Here is an 18,516-nt window from a genome sequence, read left to right on the forward strand (position 1 = left end):
ATGCCCATCCGACCTATGAAAAAGGCCCATCAGACCTACTAACGTGTCCAAGCGACAGCTTAAAGTAGGTCGGATGCACCAATATGCTGTTTTTAACGTGCCCATCCGACCTACAGTGCATCGGACCTACCACAGCTGTTAAAACCACGTGCTCGTAGGTCGGATGGGCAGTAGAGGGGATGGGCGTAGGTCCAAAAATACACCATCCAATGTAACTTCACTGCACCGTTGGAAGGTCGTCTTAGACCACATTTTAAGTATAACCACGAATGAGAAAGCATAAGATATCCATGTGATAAATGGGAGCACACTGCAACTACACCAATTGCTCTTAAAATTAATATTGAGAGCAAACACGAAGGATTAAGATATCTTTGAAATAAATGTAAGTATACGGCACCAAGAGGATATGATCTAAAGCAGCATATTATAAGAATGCTTGAAGGAGTGAGATATCCTTGTGACGATTGTAAACACATTTCATCTCCCAGAAGTAATCTTAAAATCTATGTTGATCTCGTGGATATCTCACTCCTACATGTTTACTCTCAATATGTTCTCTGATATGACGTTGACTGGTTAAAGAATACTTACATTTATCACAGGGATCCTACGTGTTTATTCTTAATTTGTTCTTTAAGATAACTTTGCCTGGTTGCAGAATACTCCCATTTAGCACAGGGATATCTTTTTCCTTCGTGTTTACTCTTGATGTGTCTTTTCAGAACTTGCAAAATATTTGCAACGTACTCACATTTATAACAAGGATATCTCACTCTTTTGTGATCACTCTCAACTACAGTAAGGGATCTAAGTAAATATGAAGGAGTGGAATATCCTTGTGATAAATGTGAATTCACTTCAACTACCGTTCAGGATCTTAAAAAAAACATATTTCAAGTAAATATGAAGCAGTGGGATATCCATGTGATAAATGTGAATTCACTTCAACTACTGTTCAGGATCTTAAAAAACATATTTAAAGTAAATATGAAGGAGTGGGATATCCATGTGATAAATGTGAATTCACTTCAACTACTGTTCAGGATCTTAAAAAAACATATTTCAAGTTAATATGAAGGAGTGGGATATCCATGTGATAAATGTGAATTCACTTCAACTACTGTTTAGGATCTTAAAAGACATATTGCAAGTAAATATGAATTAGAGTGGGATATCCTTGTGATAAATGTGAGTAATCTGTGAGTCGCCCAAGTTTCTCTAAAAACAAATTGTAAATAACATGAAGGAGTATTATTTCCTTGAAATAAATGTGACCAGTACCACACTGCAACTCGTAGGTGATCTTAAAATTTATATTGAGAGTAAACATAAAGAAATTAAACAATAAACATACTCGTAATAAATTTAAGCATATTGCAATACAAGCAGAAGGCCTGAACACAAGGTCCTCTTATTTTTTCTCACTTGCTTGATTCGCAAGTAGATTCACCGTCCAATAAAATAACTTAAATTATTAAATAGCGCACACATATACATACAATAATTTTAATCCGTTCCAGTTTTTAATTTCTATTTTCGTCATTTTTTTTCATGCAGTTTCTAATATTTTCTAGTATTTTCTCATATTTTACTTTAAACTGGAATTTATTTTTTAGATATCTTTTTTTTGGACGAATATTTTTATTTAGATACACTATATAAAAACACTTGACTTTTCTTCAAATATTGCGGCCTTAAAATTGGTTCCCTCCTTAACCTTAATGATTGTCATGGTGATCTTGGAAAAGAAGTGCTGCACTTCAAGTGCAGCATCTATCTGTTTCTTCTCTTATTGATGTATAGGAGTTGTGTGTTCACATCGATGAAGTTAACATTTCTCCAACCTCAGGTGGTTAAAATAGACAATGAGGGGACACTTCTTGAATTCGTAATCTTTGCTGAAGTTTTTGAACTTTTCTTTTTCCTCTCGCCCATCTTTACTTTAGTATTCTATTTATGTATATTCAGCTGAGAGTTTCTATGTGCAACAATTATTTTATATGATTTGTGGATTTTCTTGCCAAGTTTCGCGGACTTTTTAAGTTGATCTTAATTCTTATATTTTAATCATTCCATCCCATAAGCAGCATGATCTCTAGCATCACCTCTTCAAGTCAGCATAATTGCTTGAACTGACTCTCCAGTGTGGGGCTGCATTTTAAGCACCCCCTGGCTATCAATGCCCCCTGTCTCAAGTTTTATAAATATATTTAAAAATATATTTTTTTTCTATATGTACATGCTTGAGACCAATATATATGTTTGATTTGATTTGATTTGATGATTGATTTGATGATTTTAGTAAATTCTAAAATGACAATTTTCAGAAAGAATGGCTGGAATTATAAAGGAGGAAATGGAAATTGAAAATATTGAGATTAAAGAAGAGATTCCAGAAGATATCCTTCCATCCCCTTCTGAAGCGGAAACATGCAAAGTTTATATAAAGGAGGAAGATGTCAAGGTGGAAAATACTGAAACTAAAGGTAAGATCAAAATCAAAATATCTAGTTGTTTATTTTTATTCATTTCACGTACACCTATTTCATTGGAACTTGTTCATTTGAACTTATTTTATAATTTTTCCAATATTTCATTAGAGCTATTTTTTGTTTATTTGAATTTTATTTCATTTGAACTATTTTATTTCATCCTTTAAATTTTTAAAATGTCAATATGAACTATTTTTTTTGTTATTTTGAACTATTTTTTTTTTGCCTATTTTAACTATTTTAACGATTTGTTTCCTTCAATATTTCATTTGAACTATTTTATTTCTTCATTTTAGCTTAATGTTCATTTGAACTTTTTTTTTGTTATTTTGAACCTTTTTTTGCATATGTAAGTATTTTAATGTTTTTTTATCTTCATTATTTCATTTGAACTATTTTTTTTGTTAATTTGAAATATAGTTTAAATTAACTTTTTTCTTATAAATTTTTTTTGATCATTTTGACTGTTTTATGTTCATTTGATCTATTTTTGTTGCTTTTAATTACATTGATGTTTTTACTTTTCATTTTATTTTTCATCCGAATACAAACGAGTCTGTAGATCCTTATTCCCCGTTTTTTTTGAGTCACCCTCTGTGATTTAGGTGAAATAGTTCTCAATGAAGAGGATCCTCTGCTGGTTGGATCAAAGATAACCAAAAAGAGGAACTAGAAGGAGTAAGATATCCATGTGATAAATGTGAGTATTCTGCAACCAGCCGAAGTAATCTCAGAGAACATATTAAGATTAAACATGAAGGAGTGAGATATCCATGTGATAAATGTGAGTATTCGGCCAACAGCCGAGGTATACTCAGAGAACATATATTGAATAAACATGAAGGAGTTAAATATCCATGTGATAAATGTGAGTATTTGGCCACCAGCCGAAGTAATCTCAGAGGACATATCAAGAATATACATGAAGGAGTGAAATATCCATGTGATAAATGTGAGTATTTGGCCACCAGGCGAAGTAAACTCAGAGAACATATATTGAATAAACATGAAGGAGTGAAATATCCATGTGATAAATGTGAGTATTCGGCCAACAGCCGAAGTAATCTCAGAGAACATATCAAGAATAAACATGAAGGACTGATATATATATGTGATAAATGTGAGTATTCTGTAAGCAGTCAACGTAATCTCAGAGAACATATCAAGAATAAGCATGAAGGAGTGATATATACATGTGATAAATGTGAGTATTCTGTAAGCAGCCAACGTAATCTCAGAGGACATATCAAGAATAAGCATGAAGGAGTGATATATACATGTGATAAATGTGAGTATTCTGCAAGCAGCCAACGTAATCTCAGAGGACATATTAAGCGTAAACATGAAGAAGTGAGATACCAATGTGATAAATGTGAATTTGTATCAACTACCGTAAGGAATCTTAGTTTGCATATCAAAAGTAAACATGAAGGATTAAGATATCCATGTGATGAATGTGTCGAGTTTACTGCAGCTACACTAAGTCATCTTAGCATACATTTTGAGATCAAACATGAGGGTTTAAGATATTCTTGCAATAAATGTGAATATGTTGCATCTCAAGAAAATCATCTTTTAATTCATATTGAGATTAAACACTAGGGAGGGAAAAATCCTTGTAATACATGTGAGCACAACGCAACTAATTTAAGCATCTTAAAAATGCATGTTAACAGTAAACATAAAGGAGTATAATATCCAGGTAATAAATAATCCTTGCAATGATGTGAGTACGCTGCAACTAAAAATAGCATTCTAAGAACCCATATTAGGATTAAAGATTGATTGTGTTATTGAGTAAGATATCCATATGATTCATGTGAATATGTTAACATTGAGAGCAAACATTAAAGAGTGAGATATCCTTGTGAAATAGTTGGTTGATAATAAATACATCAAATAGTTTGGAAATGTCAATAGATTATTATTATATCATATTTGTGAGGTTCCATGGGCACATACCCGAGAAATTATATTAAAAAATAATTTTGGTGAAATCCGACTATTTCAAGTTGGAACAGTTCACATTATGAGAGGTTGCAAATAAGTTTTATGCTCTTGTTCTGACTATCACTGTTTTTTTATTTTTCTAATGTTAAAATGTAAAAAAAAACCATTTTAGAAGTAAAAATTGGTTCTTAGTTTGAAATTAATGCATGTGGTGTGATTGTTTCCTTAGTTTAGTTTCTTTGTTTGTTTAACAATTTCTAATGATTTTGCTCGTTTTTTAAGTTGATACTACATTTAGATACAGCATGTTAAATGTGCCCTGAGTTTTTTTAGATGGAGAGAAGGTATAGTAGTGGGTTGTCTTAATCTACTGAACAATATCGTGTCTTCATTTATAGAAGAAATCATTTTCTGGATATTAGATCCTAAATCTTTCAAAAAGAGGAGATAAAAGCAGGTTATCTAGTAAGAATCAGAATCAGTTCGACATGAACTGATGAAGATCTTTGTATTTTATTCATGACCATACTATTACAAGTATGCAGAGATTTGCAAAATCTCACCAAACTTGGTTTGAAATGAAGATGAACTAAAAAAAATAATAAGTAGGCAGTGGGCAGTATGCTTTGAGACTCGGCAGTTTGATGAAAGTGTCTAATGTAAGGCTAAAAGCATCGTCCATATTTTTGGGAAAGGTCAGAAAATGTTGATTTCCACTCTTCTGTCAGGACTAGGGTTGAGATTCAAATTGATATTTCTGAATTAAGGTATATCAATACTTCAAAAAACGAAAAAGGTAAGTGAGCATGAAAAGGTAAGTGAGTATGTTTTACTAAAGTAAAAAAGGTAAGTTTGCATGTTTTAATATAAAAGAAAAAGGTAAGTGAGCATGTTGTTTTTAAGTTAAAAAAGGTAAGTTTGCATGTATTAATGTAAAAGAAAAAGGTAAGTGAGCATGTTGTTTTTAAGTTAAAAAAGGTAAGTTTGCATGTATTAATGTAAAAGAAAAAGGTGAGTTTGCCCTGTGCATGTTGTCAGTACAAAATAATTAAGTTAATATCAATATTGATCTATACTGAAAAGATCAATTTAAGGAGCGTGTAAGAATGAATATTCTTCAACTAGTGAAAGAATTTCCATTCTTTAATGCTTGGAGCGTGTAAGAATATACATTCTTTCACGCTCTGACCGTGTAATAATTTCCATTCTTACACGATCTGAGCGTTAAAGAATGAAAATTCTACACCTACAGTGTAAGAATAAGCATTCTTAAACGCAAGGGAGGGAACAATATTAAAATTGTTCCTCCTGAACCGTGTAATAATGGGAATTCTTACACGATATGTTTACTACTATGGAACCGAACAGATATGAATAATACAAATTGTTGTAATAATTGAATCTGATGAATTTGATTATGCTGCACTACAACAAGCAATCTTAGAACACATGCTCGGATTGAAGGTTGATTGAAATAGATATTCGTGTGGTTTATGTGAATATGCTAATATGTTGGCGGCATATTATTTTCATATGATTTGTTCTTTTATATACGAACTAATTTAAATCTTTACTTTAAAAATTAATAAGGCCAATTTATCCTTAATATGTGTCAATGTCTTGATCTTTAAAATGTTCTTCCAACTCTTAAAGTCATTATTTCAGATAGAATGGCGGAGATAATTAAAGATAAAATAATGGAGACCTTTTTCATGAAGGAAGAAATAAAAGAAGAAGTGTTTGAGAATAATTTAATGGATTCAAACAAGAATGAAGTAATTACTCCTTCTACTGTAGAGGATACATGTATTGTTTATGCACAGGAAGAAGATGTCAAGATGGAAAATATTGGAGATGAAGGTATCTAATTTTTCAATTTCTTCGTACTCTGTAAAACAAATTAAATTAAATCTATTTTCTAATTTCTTAATGACTCACCAAAGATATTCCCAGTACCCTCCTCCACCAAAAGATGTTAGTGACCCAGCGAAATCTGAAATTGTTTGAAAGATGACCAACTGAAATTGTATTCATCATTTCCCCGATTAAGAAAAGACTACAACAGAAATATAAATGTTAAATCTATAACTTCTTTATTTTGTTGTTCTACTTTTAATCTGTTATTTTTTCTCGTTCTCTCATTTCTTATTTTATCCTATTTTGCATTCAATCTGTTCTTTTCTTTTTTCATTTATTTTATTTTATGCTCTTTCCAGAAAGAATAGCGGAGGCAAGCAAAGAAGAAATTAATCTTGAAGAGTTTGAGATGAAAGAATAGACAGTTTTCAAGGAAGAAGAAATCCCTCCCTCCTCTACTGTAGAGAACACATGTTCTGTTTATATACAGAGAGAAGAATTAAAGAAAAAAGAGTTTGAGATTAAAAAAGTGACAGTTTTAAAAGAAAAAGAACTCTTTCCTTCCTCTTGTAGAGAACACATGTACTGTTTATGTACAGGGAGAAGGAAAAAAAAGAAAGAGTGTGAGTTAAAGGAGGAGATGGTTTATATCAAGGATGGAGAATTTACTCCTTCTACTGTAGAGAGCACATGTACTGTATATGTACATGAAGAAGGTATAAAGGAGGAAGAGTGTGAGTTGAAGAAGGAGATGGTTTATATCAAGGATAAAGTAATTACTCCTACTGTACAGAACACATGTACTGTATATGTACAGGGAGATGTCAAGATTGAAAATACTGGAATCCAAGGTAAAAATATTAATATTTTTTCTGCTATATTCAAAAAAGATTATACTAGGTAAATAAAATGTTTATTTTAGGTGCAATAGTTCTCAATGAAGAGGATCCTCTGCTGGTTGGATCAAAGACAACCAAGAAGAGGAAACTAGAAGGAGTGAGATATCCATGTGATAAATGTGAGTTTCTGCAACCAGCCAAAGTAATCTTAGAGAACAAATCAAGAATAAACACGAAGGAGTGATAAATGTGAATATACTGCAACTAAACCGAATAATCTTAAAAGTCATCTAAGCAGACATGTCAGTAAACATGATGAAGAAGGATATCCCTGTGATTTATGTGAGTATGTTGCCTCGCATTCAGTTAATTTAAAACGGCATATTGAAATTAAACATATTAGAGTGAGTTATCATTGTGATAAATGTGAGTAAGCAGCAACAACAGCAGCTAGTCCTAAAATACATATTGGGAATAAACATCATTCTCAAAGAAGGCGGCTGGTCCGCCCTCAATAAGATTATAATAAAAATCCCATTTTGTTTGTTTTAATTGTAGATTTTTAAAATTGGTTTTTTGAATTTCCTCACGATCTAATTCCTTTTCGACAATTTTTGATTGAAAATTATATTTTCAAATTTTTATTACATTATTTCTATTTTAGTGGTTTTTTAATTTTCGTACAAATAATTATATTTTAATTTGGAAAATTTTATTTATACAAATTTAACCACATTATCAATATTTTATTTATTTTACTTTGTAATTCAGGTTTTAACAAAGCATAAAGAGCATAAACAAGGAAAACAATGTAAAACAGGATAATATTGTTAATTAAAATCATTAATTTCTTCTCACCAAACTCTAGGATGGCCATTTTAGGTATAATTAAACTGAGATTTAATGTGAATTATTCTGGATAGAAGTGGTTAATATGTGATAGCTGGGTTTTGTCGCTGGTCCGAAGGACGTGGGTCTGCAGAAGTATCAAGGAGTTGAAGTTCTTGATCAACCAGGGTTGATAGTCCTAAGCCTAACCAAACCCTCCAGAAGAAATTCTGTGGCAGTACGAACTTCTGATTGTATAATGCAGAAACATGATAAACATGAAGGAGTGAGACATCCCTTTGATAATTCACTTAGTGTCCTGAGAAGCCATATAATATCCTTGTGATAAATGTGAATATGCTAGGACTTCAGCAAGTCAACTTACAGGACATATTAAGAGTACCCTCAAAAGATACCTTTGTGATAAATGTGAGTTCGCTTCTACTGAAAGAATTCATCTTAGTATGCATAAAGAGAATAAACATGAAGGAATGAGTATGCAGTGAGTACGCAGTAACTACTGCAGGTAGTTTAATCAGACATATTGAAGGTAATCATAAAAAGAATAAACATGAAGGAATGAGTATGCAGTGAGTACGCAGTAACTACTGCAGGTAGTTAATCAGACATATTGAAGGTAATCATAAAAAAGTGTGAACCCCTCAAGTTCTCCTGTTTTCAAAATATGTTCTTTTCAATTAAAAACCCGTAGTGATGGAAGTGATGCCAATGTTACAACCTGATTCATTAAAATATAAAATTATATAAATACCTGGGTGTTTCCGCAGATGATCAAATTTCTAATATTAATATTCATAATTGATAAAAAAATTAAGATTTAAATTAAAAATCATGCGACGACTTTTTAAGATTACTCAATATATTTTGATCATGGAAAACGATTTCTAAAATGTATAAATGCATAGTGATACTTTTTATGCCAATGTTTGTATTCAATTTTAGTCAACATTATATTTGGCTTTGTTTTAAGTCAAATCTCTTTATTTGCATTAATCGATTTAAATTTCTAAAAAGATTTTTTTCTAATTTAGCCAATTTTAAATTATCTAAATCATGTATCAATTCCAGATAGAATGGCGGAGAAAATGAGAAAATAAAAGAAGAAACTTTTTTCTTTAAGGAAGAAATTCTTCCAACTTCTACTGTAGAGGATACATGTACTGTTTATGTACAGCAGAACGTTGTGAAGGGAAAAGAGTTTGAAATTGAAGAAGAAATATTTCCCTCTACAGTAGAGGATACAAGATAAGATAGATAAGATAACGTTTATTGCTAAAATAAATGTATCTGTATACAGATAGAGTTTACAATCACAAAATTGATGATTATATTAACAGTACAAGTATAAAGCAATTAGGTGGAAAATAGCTCTTGGCNAGAACAGAGTTTAGATCTGTTGGATCTATCTTTGCATCAACAATCCCTCCCTTAACTTTCATCTTTGCTTTTCTATCCTTTCCTTGCACTTTACTCCATTCAGACCCTTCGCTTTCTTTCGAATTCTCCAACTTCTCCAATTTTTTTACTAAATCGCTTATAAGACCCATGTCTATTTTTGTGTCAGTCATTTTGAGTCTAGTAGAAATATTTTTTACTGGAAATAAATGCACTAAACAAGTTATCTGAGTGTTTGTGTTTTCACATAATATGGAGCATGTGAATAAGTTAACCCGGTGTTGGGTTGTCGGTCAGTTTAATCCGGGAGCTCACAAAGACACGTCCGGTCAGCTCGGATAACTACACTACACTGGTACTATAAATGTACAGGAAAACGTTGTGAAGGGAAAAGAGTTTGAAATTGAAGAAGAAATATTTCCCTCTACTGTAGAAGATACATGTACTGTATATGTAAAGGAAGAAGATGTCAAGATAGAAAACATTGGAGATCAAGGTATTAATTATTTGGCAGAAACCCAAGTTACCTTCGCATGCCACGTTGAATTTTAAGACAGAGAGAGAGCCTGTTCTAGTCGCGGCGCTCGGCCCCTTTCCTGTCCTAGCCGCCGCACTGTCTTTGCCCCAGCGTTCGGTCCAGAAAGTGTCATAACCAAACCTGAACCTAAAATAAATACTAATCTTTCTCTTTCTTGTAATGCACCGCGGCATACGAACGTAAATTCGTTGGGCAACTACTTAATTATTTGAATATATTTTTATATAAAAAGATGTATTTCACCCAAACCATTTTTGATACTTTACCATTTACCAATTATCATTTTAAATATCTTGGTCCTGTGTAGAGAATAATATATGTTAAATACTCTTAAAATTGGATTGATGATCAGTTTTTTATAGTGAATAAAAGTGTAATTTAAATGCTTAGTCTGTTATTTGCTCTAACGGAATATTTCGTTTTAATTTTTCTTGTGGTTTCAATTCAAAATATAAAATCTATTATTTTCACAAATTAATTTTTAAATAGAAATGTTTATAGAAATTGTGAAACAGAAAGAGGATCCTCTGCTGTTTGTGTCATGGGTAAAAAAAAGAAAACAAGATGTAAAGAAGTTTACTTGTGATATATGTGAATATTCCACAAAATATTTAATTCTTCTGAGAACACGCATGAAAAGTAAACATACAATATATTGTAAACATACAAGAGTTCTCAGGATCAGGATCAGGATCCTCTGCTGGTAGGATCATAAGAAAGCAATACATCCATGAGTTAATTTTAAGTTCATAGCAACTACAGCTCGTAATCTCAGAATCCACACTAAGAGTATACATGAGGGAGTGAAGTGTGGTTGGTATCCTTGTGATAAATTTGAACACGCTGCAACAAACTCATATAATTTGAAAATACATATCAAGAATAAACACAAAGAAGTCAGATATCCTTGTGATGAATGTGAATACGCTGGTACGGATGCAAATAGTTTAAAAAGACATATCAATAATAAACATGAATAAGTGTGGTGTTCTGGTCGCCATATTTTTAAAAAATGTATTAATTTTCAAGGATCGGACACTTAAAAAAAATAATATTGAAAGAACAAGGATTTCGATGTGGTTCGGACGAGAAAATGATGAGAATGTGGTTCGGACTAGAGATTGATGTGGTTGACCTTCCTCCCCTCTGTGTGGAATCTGAGGATTTCACTATAAACATTTAATGTTCAGGATTTCTGAAAATCTGGAGAAAAATGCTGAGTCCATGTGATGTGTGTGAAGAAGTTGAAGCGGAGAAAGATGAAAATGAAGCGACACATGAAAATTCAAACTTTCTCATATATTTCTAAAAACTTTCATTCCTTCGCTTCATGTTAAGAGAAATCTTTGCTCAGTTTAAGAATTTTGATATTATGATTTTTTCCTTACCAAGCCATGAGAATATAAATCATGAGCTTTTTTATACAAATTCTTTATCATTTTGAGAATTGTACGGAAATAAGAAAATTGCCTGAAAAATTATATATCGTCTGTTTCAGACGAAGAATGGGTTGAATGAATCCATTAGTCCCAAAGTCTCCAGGTCTCAGTTTTATACACATTTTTTAAAAGTAACTTTTATCTTTTAAGTTAAAAAAGCAGAAAAAGATTTTCTTTTTACTTTCCAATCCCCCAAAGAATCAAATTATTTAATAGAGCTTACATCTCGAATAATCTTTAAGAGAATTTTTACTTGTTTCTCAGTTTTTAATTTACGTTTGTATATCACACTTTTTTTAATCACCCTGTGTAAAATAGATGTTTTCGACATAATTAAGTATTCTTGTAAATACTGATTTTATTTCATAATTTCTAGTACTGGCCACACATCTTCAACCTTCTTGCAGTTCCTTCTTGTTATATCTGCTTTTCAGCTTTCTTTTATTCCTGGATTTTTGATTGTACTATATAATATATAAATAATTTGATTACGATAATTGACCCCCTTTTGTAAATATTTTGTAACAAGGTTTTTAGAGACAATGGCCGCAAACTTGAAGGAAGAAATAAAGAATAAAGATGGAGAATATTGAGATTAAAGAAGAGATTCAGGAAGAAATCCTTCCCTCCTCTACTGTAGAGGATACATGTACAGTTTTATAAAAGAAGAAGATGTAAAGAACGATTTTCTAGGTAAATTTAGTCCTAAGACTAATCTACGTAAAATGTAATTAATTATAATTGAAATTATAATTAACTTGATCATAGTCAATCATACTTATTATTTTTGTTTTTAATTTGACAGCAAGTTCTCTTTAAATACATATTGAGAGTAAACATGATGGAGTGAGGTATTCCTGCGATTAACGTGAGTTAGCTAAAACTACAGTAAGAGGTCTAAAATAACTGTAAAAGGGGATCTAAAATAAATTGTATGAATAAACATGAGGGAGTGAGATACATTGTTATATCCTTTAGGTTTTATAAAAGTTGAGAATAATTGTCCAGTCTTTTTATCAGTGCAGGAATTTAGAACTTAATTTGATGTTGAAATTGATCTAATTCATTATATTTCACTTAAACAAGTTGTATGGGTTGGATTGCCAAAGCTAAATATATCTCTTGCAGATTTCACTTCCTTATGATTCCTTATCACTTGATAGATTAAATATTACAGTGCCATACCAACCTCCTTTAGTTAGGCTCATAAACTGTTCATCCCAAGGGTGTAATTGCTGGGTTAAACTTTTGAAACGTCTTGATTTCTCTAAAAAAAAGCCTACAGTCGGGAGAGAGAAAATGGGAAGCGGAGCTAGGATCATTGCAAGGAAATGAGTTATGAGAGAAGAAATATTTATTAGCTAAGGACATTTTCTTTGATTGAAGTGGATGCAATATCAGATTGTCCTTGGCATGCTAAAAACTAATAGAAGCATTTCGAAATTTATCCCCACAGTTACTGCTAACTGTACATTCTGTCAAAATTCAATTAAAACCATTCTGCATTTATTTTGGGATTGTGATATTGTTCCTAATTTTTTAGATATTAGATATTGTTTAACTACTTTATTGCAAAATGGGATACAGTTTCAGTAATTCCTGCAAGGAAAGAGTTTATTTTTGGTTTAAAATTGAAGAAAATGTATGCTCCTGAGAACTTACATATTCTATACATCAAATACTATATTTGAGTCATAAGGTGGAGAAAGATAAACATAAACATTACTGTTTTCTTAAAATGGTTTAGATTTGAGCTTAATGTCAATCATATGGCATTTTAAATCATCCCGATTTTCATATTTAAAGTTCAATAGCTACAGAATGGACCCAAGTAACAATATTACAGAAAATCCACTGAAATTCCCATGAATATTTCCTGGGAATCTTTCCCAGGAAATCCTGGTGAAAACTTTGACAGCTATTTCAAGGAATTTCTTGTAACCCATTCCTAGGAATTTCTCGTTACCAGGTCTGAGGAATTGCAACCCATTCCGAGGATATTCTCATAACTCTATCCAAGGAATTTCTTTTAACCAATTCCAGGGAATTTCTTGTTACCCATTCTGCAGAAAAACCGGAGAAAATGTCAACAAAATTTGTGGAAATTCTTGGGAATTTCAAGAGAAAAATTCTTCAGAACCAATTCCTGGGAATTTCTAGGGAACTATCCCAAGATTTTATCAAGAGTTCCTCAGGATTATCTTGAAATATTCTTTGCATATTCCTGAGTAAATTCACTAACCAGGACTTAGGCCCAATAGTAGTGAATGACTTAATACCTATATTGCCCCTCCAACTTTTTAGAAGTTTAGCGATCTTCTTAAGTCAGAATGTTACAGTCGTTATAGATCTTACTGAAGTTGACATGTATTTTGTTTATTCAGACAACTTAATTGTCAAGAAAAATGGATAAAAAATTACAATGTTTTCAAAATATTTTTTTGAAAGATAGTTCAAAAGTTAAATTATTATTTTTATCAATAAGGATGCAAAAAAAAAAAATTTGGTTAGGGCAGTGCATAAAAGAAGAGAACCTCAGAGACTCCTATTGGAAACTGAACTTGGAAATTCTGTGATGAAGTCCTGAGAATTTCTCAGGAATTTCCGGAGAAATATTCCTGAGAAATTCTTGGAAATTTTTTGAGAAAAATTCCAGAGAAATTTTAGGACTTTCTCGAAACAAAGTTTTTTATTCTGTGCCCCCAAAAAATCGTAGAATTGTCTTTTATTCAATTCCCCAAAAAAATCTGTTAATTTGGTGACCAAGTCCTAAGAATTTCTTAGGAATTTCCGGAGAAATACTCTAGAGAAATTCTCAGGAATTTCTTGGGGTGAAATTCCATGGAATTTCTCAAAACTAATTCTCTTTTAATTCCCCTGAAAACTCTGTAAACTTGGTGACCAAGTCCTAAGAATTTCTCAGGAATTTCCGGTGAAGTATTCCAAAATTCCAGAAAAATTCTTAGGATTTCTGGGGGCAAAATTTTGGAGAATTTCCCAGGAATTTCTGGAAACTTCTTCTCTTATTTTATTTAATTCCACTAAAAATCTGTAACTTGGTGACCAAGTCCTAAAAATTTCATAGAAAGTTCCAGAGAAGTATTCCAAAATTCCAGAAAAATCATTGGAATTTCATTGGGGTGAAATTTTTGGAAAAATTCCCAGGAATTTCTCTAAACTAATTCTCTTATCTAATTCCACTAAAAATCAGTAAACTTGGTGACCAAGTAATAAGAATTTCTCAGGAATTTCCAGAGAAGTATTCCAGGTAAATTCTCAGGAATTTCTTGGGGTAAAATTAATTCCAGAGAAACCCCCCAGTAATTTCTCAAAACTAATTCTCTATTAAATTCCCTTAAAATCCAAAACACATGGTGTCCAAGTCCTAAGAATTTCTCAGGAATTTCTGGAGAAGTGTTTATAGAAAATCTGAGGAATTTCTTGGGAAAAAATTCCAAAGCATTTCTCAGGAATTTCTTCCGGAGAATTTCTCAGGAATTTCTCGAAACTGAGTCTCAAAACTGTGATCCCCCCAAAAATCTCTCATCTTGGGGACCAATTCTGGGTAATTTCTCAAGAATTTCTAAGGAGTCAGTTACAGAAAATGATTCTCAAGAAATTCCTCGGAAATTCTTAAAGTCACCATGTTTGAAGAATCTGGGGAAATTCCTCACTTTTGTTACTTGGGTAGCTGCACAAGCTACCTGGTTTCAGGGGAAACTTTGTATTAACAGACAAACCTTTGTTATTGTCAAGTGTTACTTTTTAAATGTAGTTCCCTTTTTTATATGTATTTCCTGGGGGGGGGGGGAGTAAGGGGACTACTGCCCCCCCTGTATATGTCCCTGAATAAGCTGCTTATTATTTTCAAAATATGGAACATGAGCTGGCAATTTTACGCAACTGTTTTTATGTCTGTCATTTTGGGCCCCCCGGCCCCTCCTATCAATTTAGTACATGGCCAAAATTTCAACTTTTTTTAACAAAAAAAATGTTTATTTTGTATTATTTGAGGGTTAGGTTAGGTTAGGACAGTTTCTTGGCTGAGCGCTGCAGCTAGGTTGTTTATTGTGTATTATTTGAAGGTAAGGTTAGGTTAGGACAATTTCTTGGCCTAGCGCTGCCGCTAGGTCAGTCTAGGGAGCCGAGCACTGTGGCCAATGCAGACCTTTAATTTCAACAACTTTAAACAAAATTGGTGTATATTCAGGGTTAGGTTACAATAAGACATTCTGGGCTTAGCGCTGCAGGACAGACTAGGAGACCAAGCGTGCAGCCGGGACAAACCTTCTATTTCAACAATTTTCTTCCTCAGTTTAGGGAGTGGGTACATTTGGTCAATTTACATTTTCTCAATTTACATTTTGCCAACTTACATTTCATCAACCTTACATTTGGTCAATTACAACATTTGGTCAACTGTTACCAAAGGTCAACTGATACATTTCATCCCACTACATTTGGTCAACTGATACAAACACATATAAATTTTGTCAACATATATTTAGATATTGTAAATGGTACAATTTGCAAAAAAAAAAAATTAAATCTGACAAATAATCCACGTCAGAGTAGTTTAGTCTCCTCAAGTATAGTTCTGGAGAGATATTTGTAAGCCCTCCTATATTAAACTCCTGACTGTGATCTGAGCTGCTGGGATTTGGATCTGGAGGGTGTTGGCTTGCTCCACCATCACTGCCCTGCAGATTAAGGGGGAGGGGGGTTGCTAGGTGCATTTTCAACGGCCTCCTGCTTACTTGAGTGGTTGTGAGTACTCTTAACATTTTTGATAGATGTAGCCTCATTTCTTTCTATCAGGGAAGCAGTTGCAGCACGTCCCAGTGATCATGTAGCCTACAAACCCAACATCTCAATTGGTAATCTCCACCACCTCAAATAGTAATCAGCCCAAAAAGCCATAACATTAAATCGTTTATTTCTTAGAAATAAGATCATATTGACCTCTTTTAATGGCCCTATGGTGTACAATATTGTTAAAGCTTTCTTTATTGCTCCTTAGTTTCGAAAACAAATCTATAAATATGCCACACTAAGAGCTAGAAATATATTACGTTTTTTAGTTTCAAGTTTCGCTTTAAGAATGTTTTCGGCATTTTCCTCTGAATGTTGTTTTAAACTCCTTATATAGAGAGGAAACTTTAACCCATTATTAGTGGACAAAATACTTCATTTTCAGTAGGAGGTGGGATGAGACTAATTTTTCAAAATTTTATGCTCTTTCTAAGCATATAATTAGCTTTGTTGTAGATGTTGAACTCGAGTAGGGGGAATTCAAAAATCTAAACGCTGTAAAGGTTTTTGAAAATATCTTTTAAATGGAGATGGATATTACTTTGCGTGGGATGAGATAATTTTTAGTAAATTTTAAGTACTTTCTATGCATATAATTAGTTTTGTTGTAGATGTTGAACTCGAGTTGGCGAATACAAAAATCTAAACACTGTAAAGGTTTTTTGAAAATATCTTTTAAATGGAGATGGATATTACTTTGCGTGGGATGAGATAATTTTTAGTAAACAGGCAGCCCGACCTTATAGTATCTTGACGCCAATCATGAAATGCAGTCATTAAAGTGGCGAATTGGATCTAATATTCGGCTAAAATGAACTGTGCCTTGATTCTCAGTTTTTGTTGACCAAACAAATCTGAAAATAATTTGAAAATTTAGTTTAAGTCAATACAAATGCCATGAAACCCCGATAGATGTCGAAAATTGTGTTAAAGTGCATTAAATTCAAATCACAGAAAACAATTGAGGTGGTGGAGATTACCAATTGAGGAGCGCGCTTGCCGCAAAACAGATTTGGGTGGCGGTGATTACTATTTGAGGAACTCTGGATCTTCTCCCTCCGTGGTACCACGTGCAGTAGTTCAAACAAACAATAGTTCAAACGGGATAGCATCGTCAGTTTTACACGGTCCAGAGTAAATTCTTACTTAGCGTAGTCAATTTAACACTACAGAGTAAATTCTTACTCAAGGTAGTCAATTTAACAATCATTGCTTCCGCAGTGCTTTTTTGATATTTCAAAACTAGAGTAAAATTCAAAGTTGAAATATCTAATGTATACAACATTAGGTTGCACAGATTTAGACCATTTGAGTATGAGGCAAATGATAAGTACGTTTAGAAAAAAAAACCACAGGACCAGGGGGAGTGAAGGTGGTTTCTAAATCATTAGAGGAGTTTGAGAACCACAACCAGAGTAATTAATACAGTAGTTAGCACGGTTCCAAATAATCTAGAAAAAAGGAATAATGGAACATAAAACAATTCCTGATTTTATAAGCATAACATTCTTTTATAGTACTTTTATTATTGCACAAATATAAAACTATAGACGATTTAAAACTTGATAAAATAATTGAGTCTTTGCCACAAACTCTGACATTGCTTGTACGACTTTGTCATCTCGTAGCTCCTACAGATTTGATCTTACACAAAAGAATTAGAAATGCAAATTCATCTGGTTAGTTATCAGAATTTGTGTTCGTCTTGAAAGATCTTAAATAAGATGAGTTTTGATTGAAAATATATAAGATATCAATCATATACGTGCAATATACTTTAGTTTACCGTTAATGTTGCGTTTAATCTTTGTGACAGAAACAATCTCAAGAAATAACAACAACCCAGACCGAAATATATTTTTAATAAATGTGAAACTAACATCTACTTTTTTAACTCTACAGAGGTTTGGTCCACCACCGAATTAAAAAAAATTGGACATAAAACATGGGATTTAGAGGGGGGGGGGGTCAAATTGACCCCCTCCCAGCGTATCCTGGTTTTTAAGTACCCCAGCAGGGATAGGGTTAACCCAGTATTTTCCACCGGTTTTTATGCATTTAAAGACCAGTACAAAGCAATCTTATCTTTTGATTTTAAACACACGTTATAACAAACAAAACGTGCTTTTTCTTTAAAAACTTTTCTTTAAGATTTTTAAAAATGTTGAATGTGAATTTTAAATCATATTGTAAGGTTTGATTCTTATGGTTTGATTTAACGCTCCGACTCTCCTAATAAGTATTGGGACGGAGCGGACAGATCATCAGATGCGTCAGTTGAATTTTGACTTTGGTAGTGAATGGTAGTGTTGCTTGGTACCCCCATGATCGGACATTCAAAC

The 18,516-nt window shown here is 32.5% G+C and overlaps 4 protein-coding genes across 4 annotated transcripts in view; all 4 read left to right on the top strand.

Moving 5' to 3' along the window:
- The window catches only part of LOC111706471 (uncharacterized), a 6,303-nt gene extending 3,115 nt beyond the window's left edge, over nucleotides 1–3,188 (top strand). The window contains exons 5-6 of the transcript XR_002766242.1: nucleotides 1,807–2,489; nucleotides 3,101–3,188. The gene's annotated coding sequence lies outside the window, so the exon portion shown is untranslated. The remainder of the gene's footprint in view (nucleotides 1–1,806; nucleotides 2,490–3,100) is intronic.
- Nucleotides 2,336–4,600, top strand: LOC111706464 (zinc finger protein ZFAT). Its single transcript, XM_023479347.1, has 2 exons — nucleotides 2,336–2,489; nucleotides 3,118–4,600. The coding sequence occupies exons 1-2, from the start codon at nucleotides 2,336–2,338 to the stop codon at nucleotides 4,095–4,097; spliced, it is 1,134 nt and encodes a 377-aa protein (XP_023335115.1). The 3' UTR covers nucleotides 4,098–4,600.
- Nucleotides 4,601–5,753: 1,153 nt separating this feature from the next.
- LOC111706472 (uncharacterized) lies at nucleotides 5,754–7,798 on the top strand. The gene is made up of 3 exons (XM_023479353.1): nucleotides 5,754–6,305; nucleotides 6,662–7,153; nucleotides 7,225–7,798. Exons 2-3 carry the CDS (start codon nucleotides 6,883–6,885, stop codon nucleotides 7,383–7,385), a joined length of 432 nt encoding a protein of 143 aa, XP_023335121.1. The 5' UTR covers nucleotides 5,754–6,305; nucleotides 6,662–6,882; the 3' UTR covers nucleotides 7,386–7,798.
- A 3,197-nt stretch (nucleotides 7,799–10,995) lies between these two features.
- LOC111706474 (zinc finger protein 142) overlaps nucleotides 10,996–18,516 on the top strand; it is a 12,541-nt gene continuing 5,020 nt past the window's right edge. The window contains exon 1 of the mRNA XM_023479356.1: nucleotides 10,996–12,055. The gene's annotated coding sequence lies outside the window, so the exon portion shown is untranslated. The remainder of the gene's footprint in view (nucleotides 12,056–18,516) is intronic.

The sequence above is a fragment of the Eurytemora carolleeae genome, unplaced genomic scaffold (assembly GCF_000591075.1).
Source record: "Eurytemora carolleeae unplaced genomic scaffold, Eaff_2.0 scaffold720, whole genome shotgun sequence".
NCBI lineage: Eukaryota > Metazoa > Arthropoda > Copepoda > Calanoida > Temoridae > Eurytemora > Eurytemora carolleeae.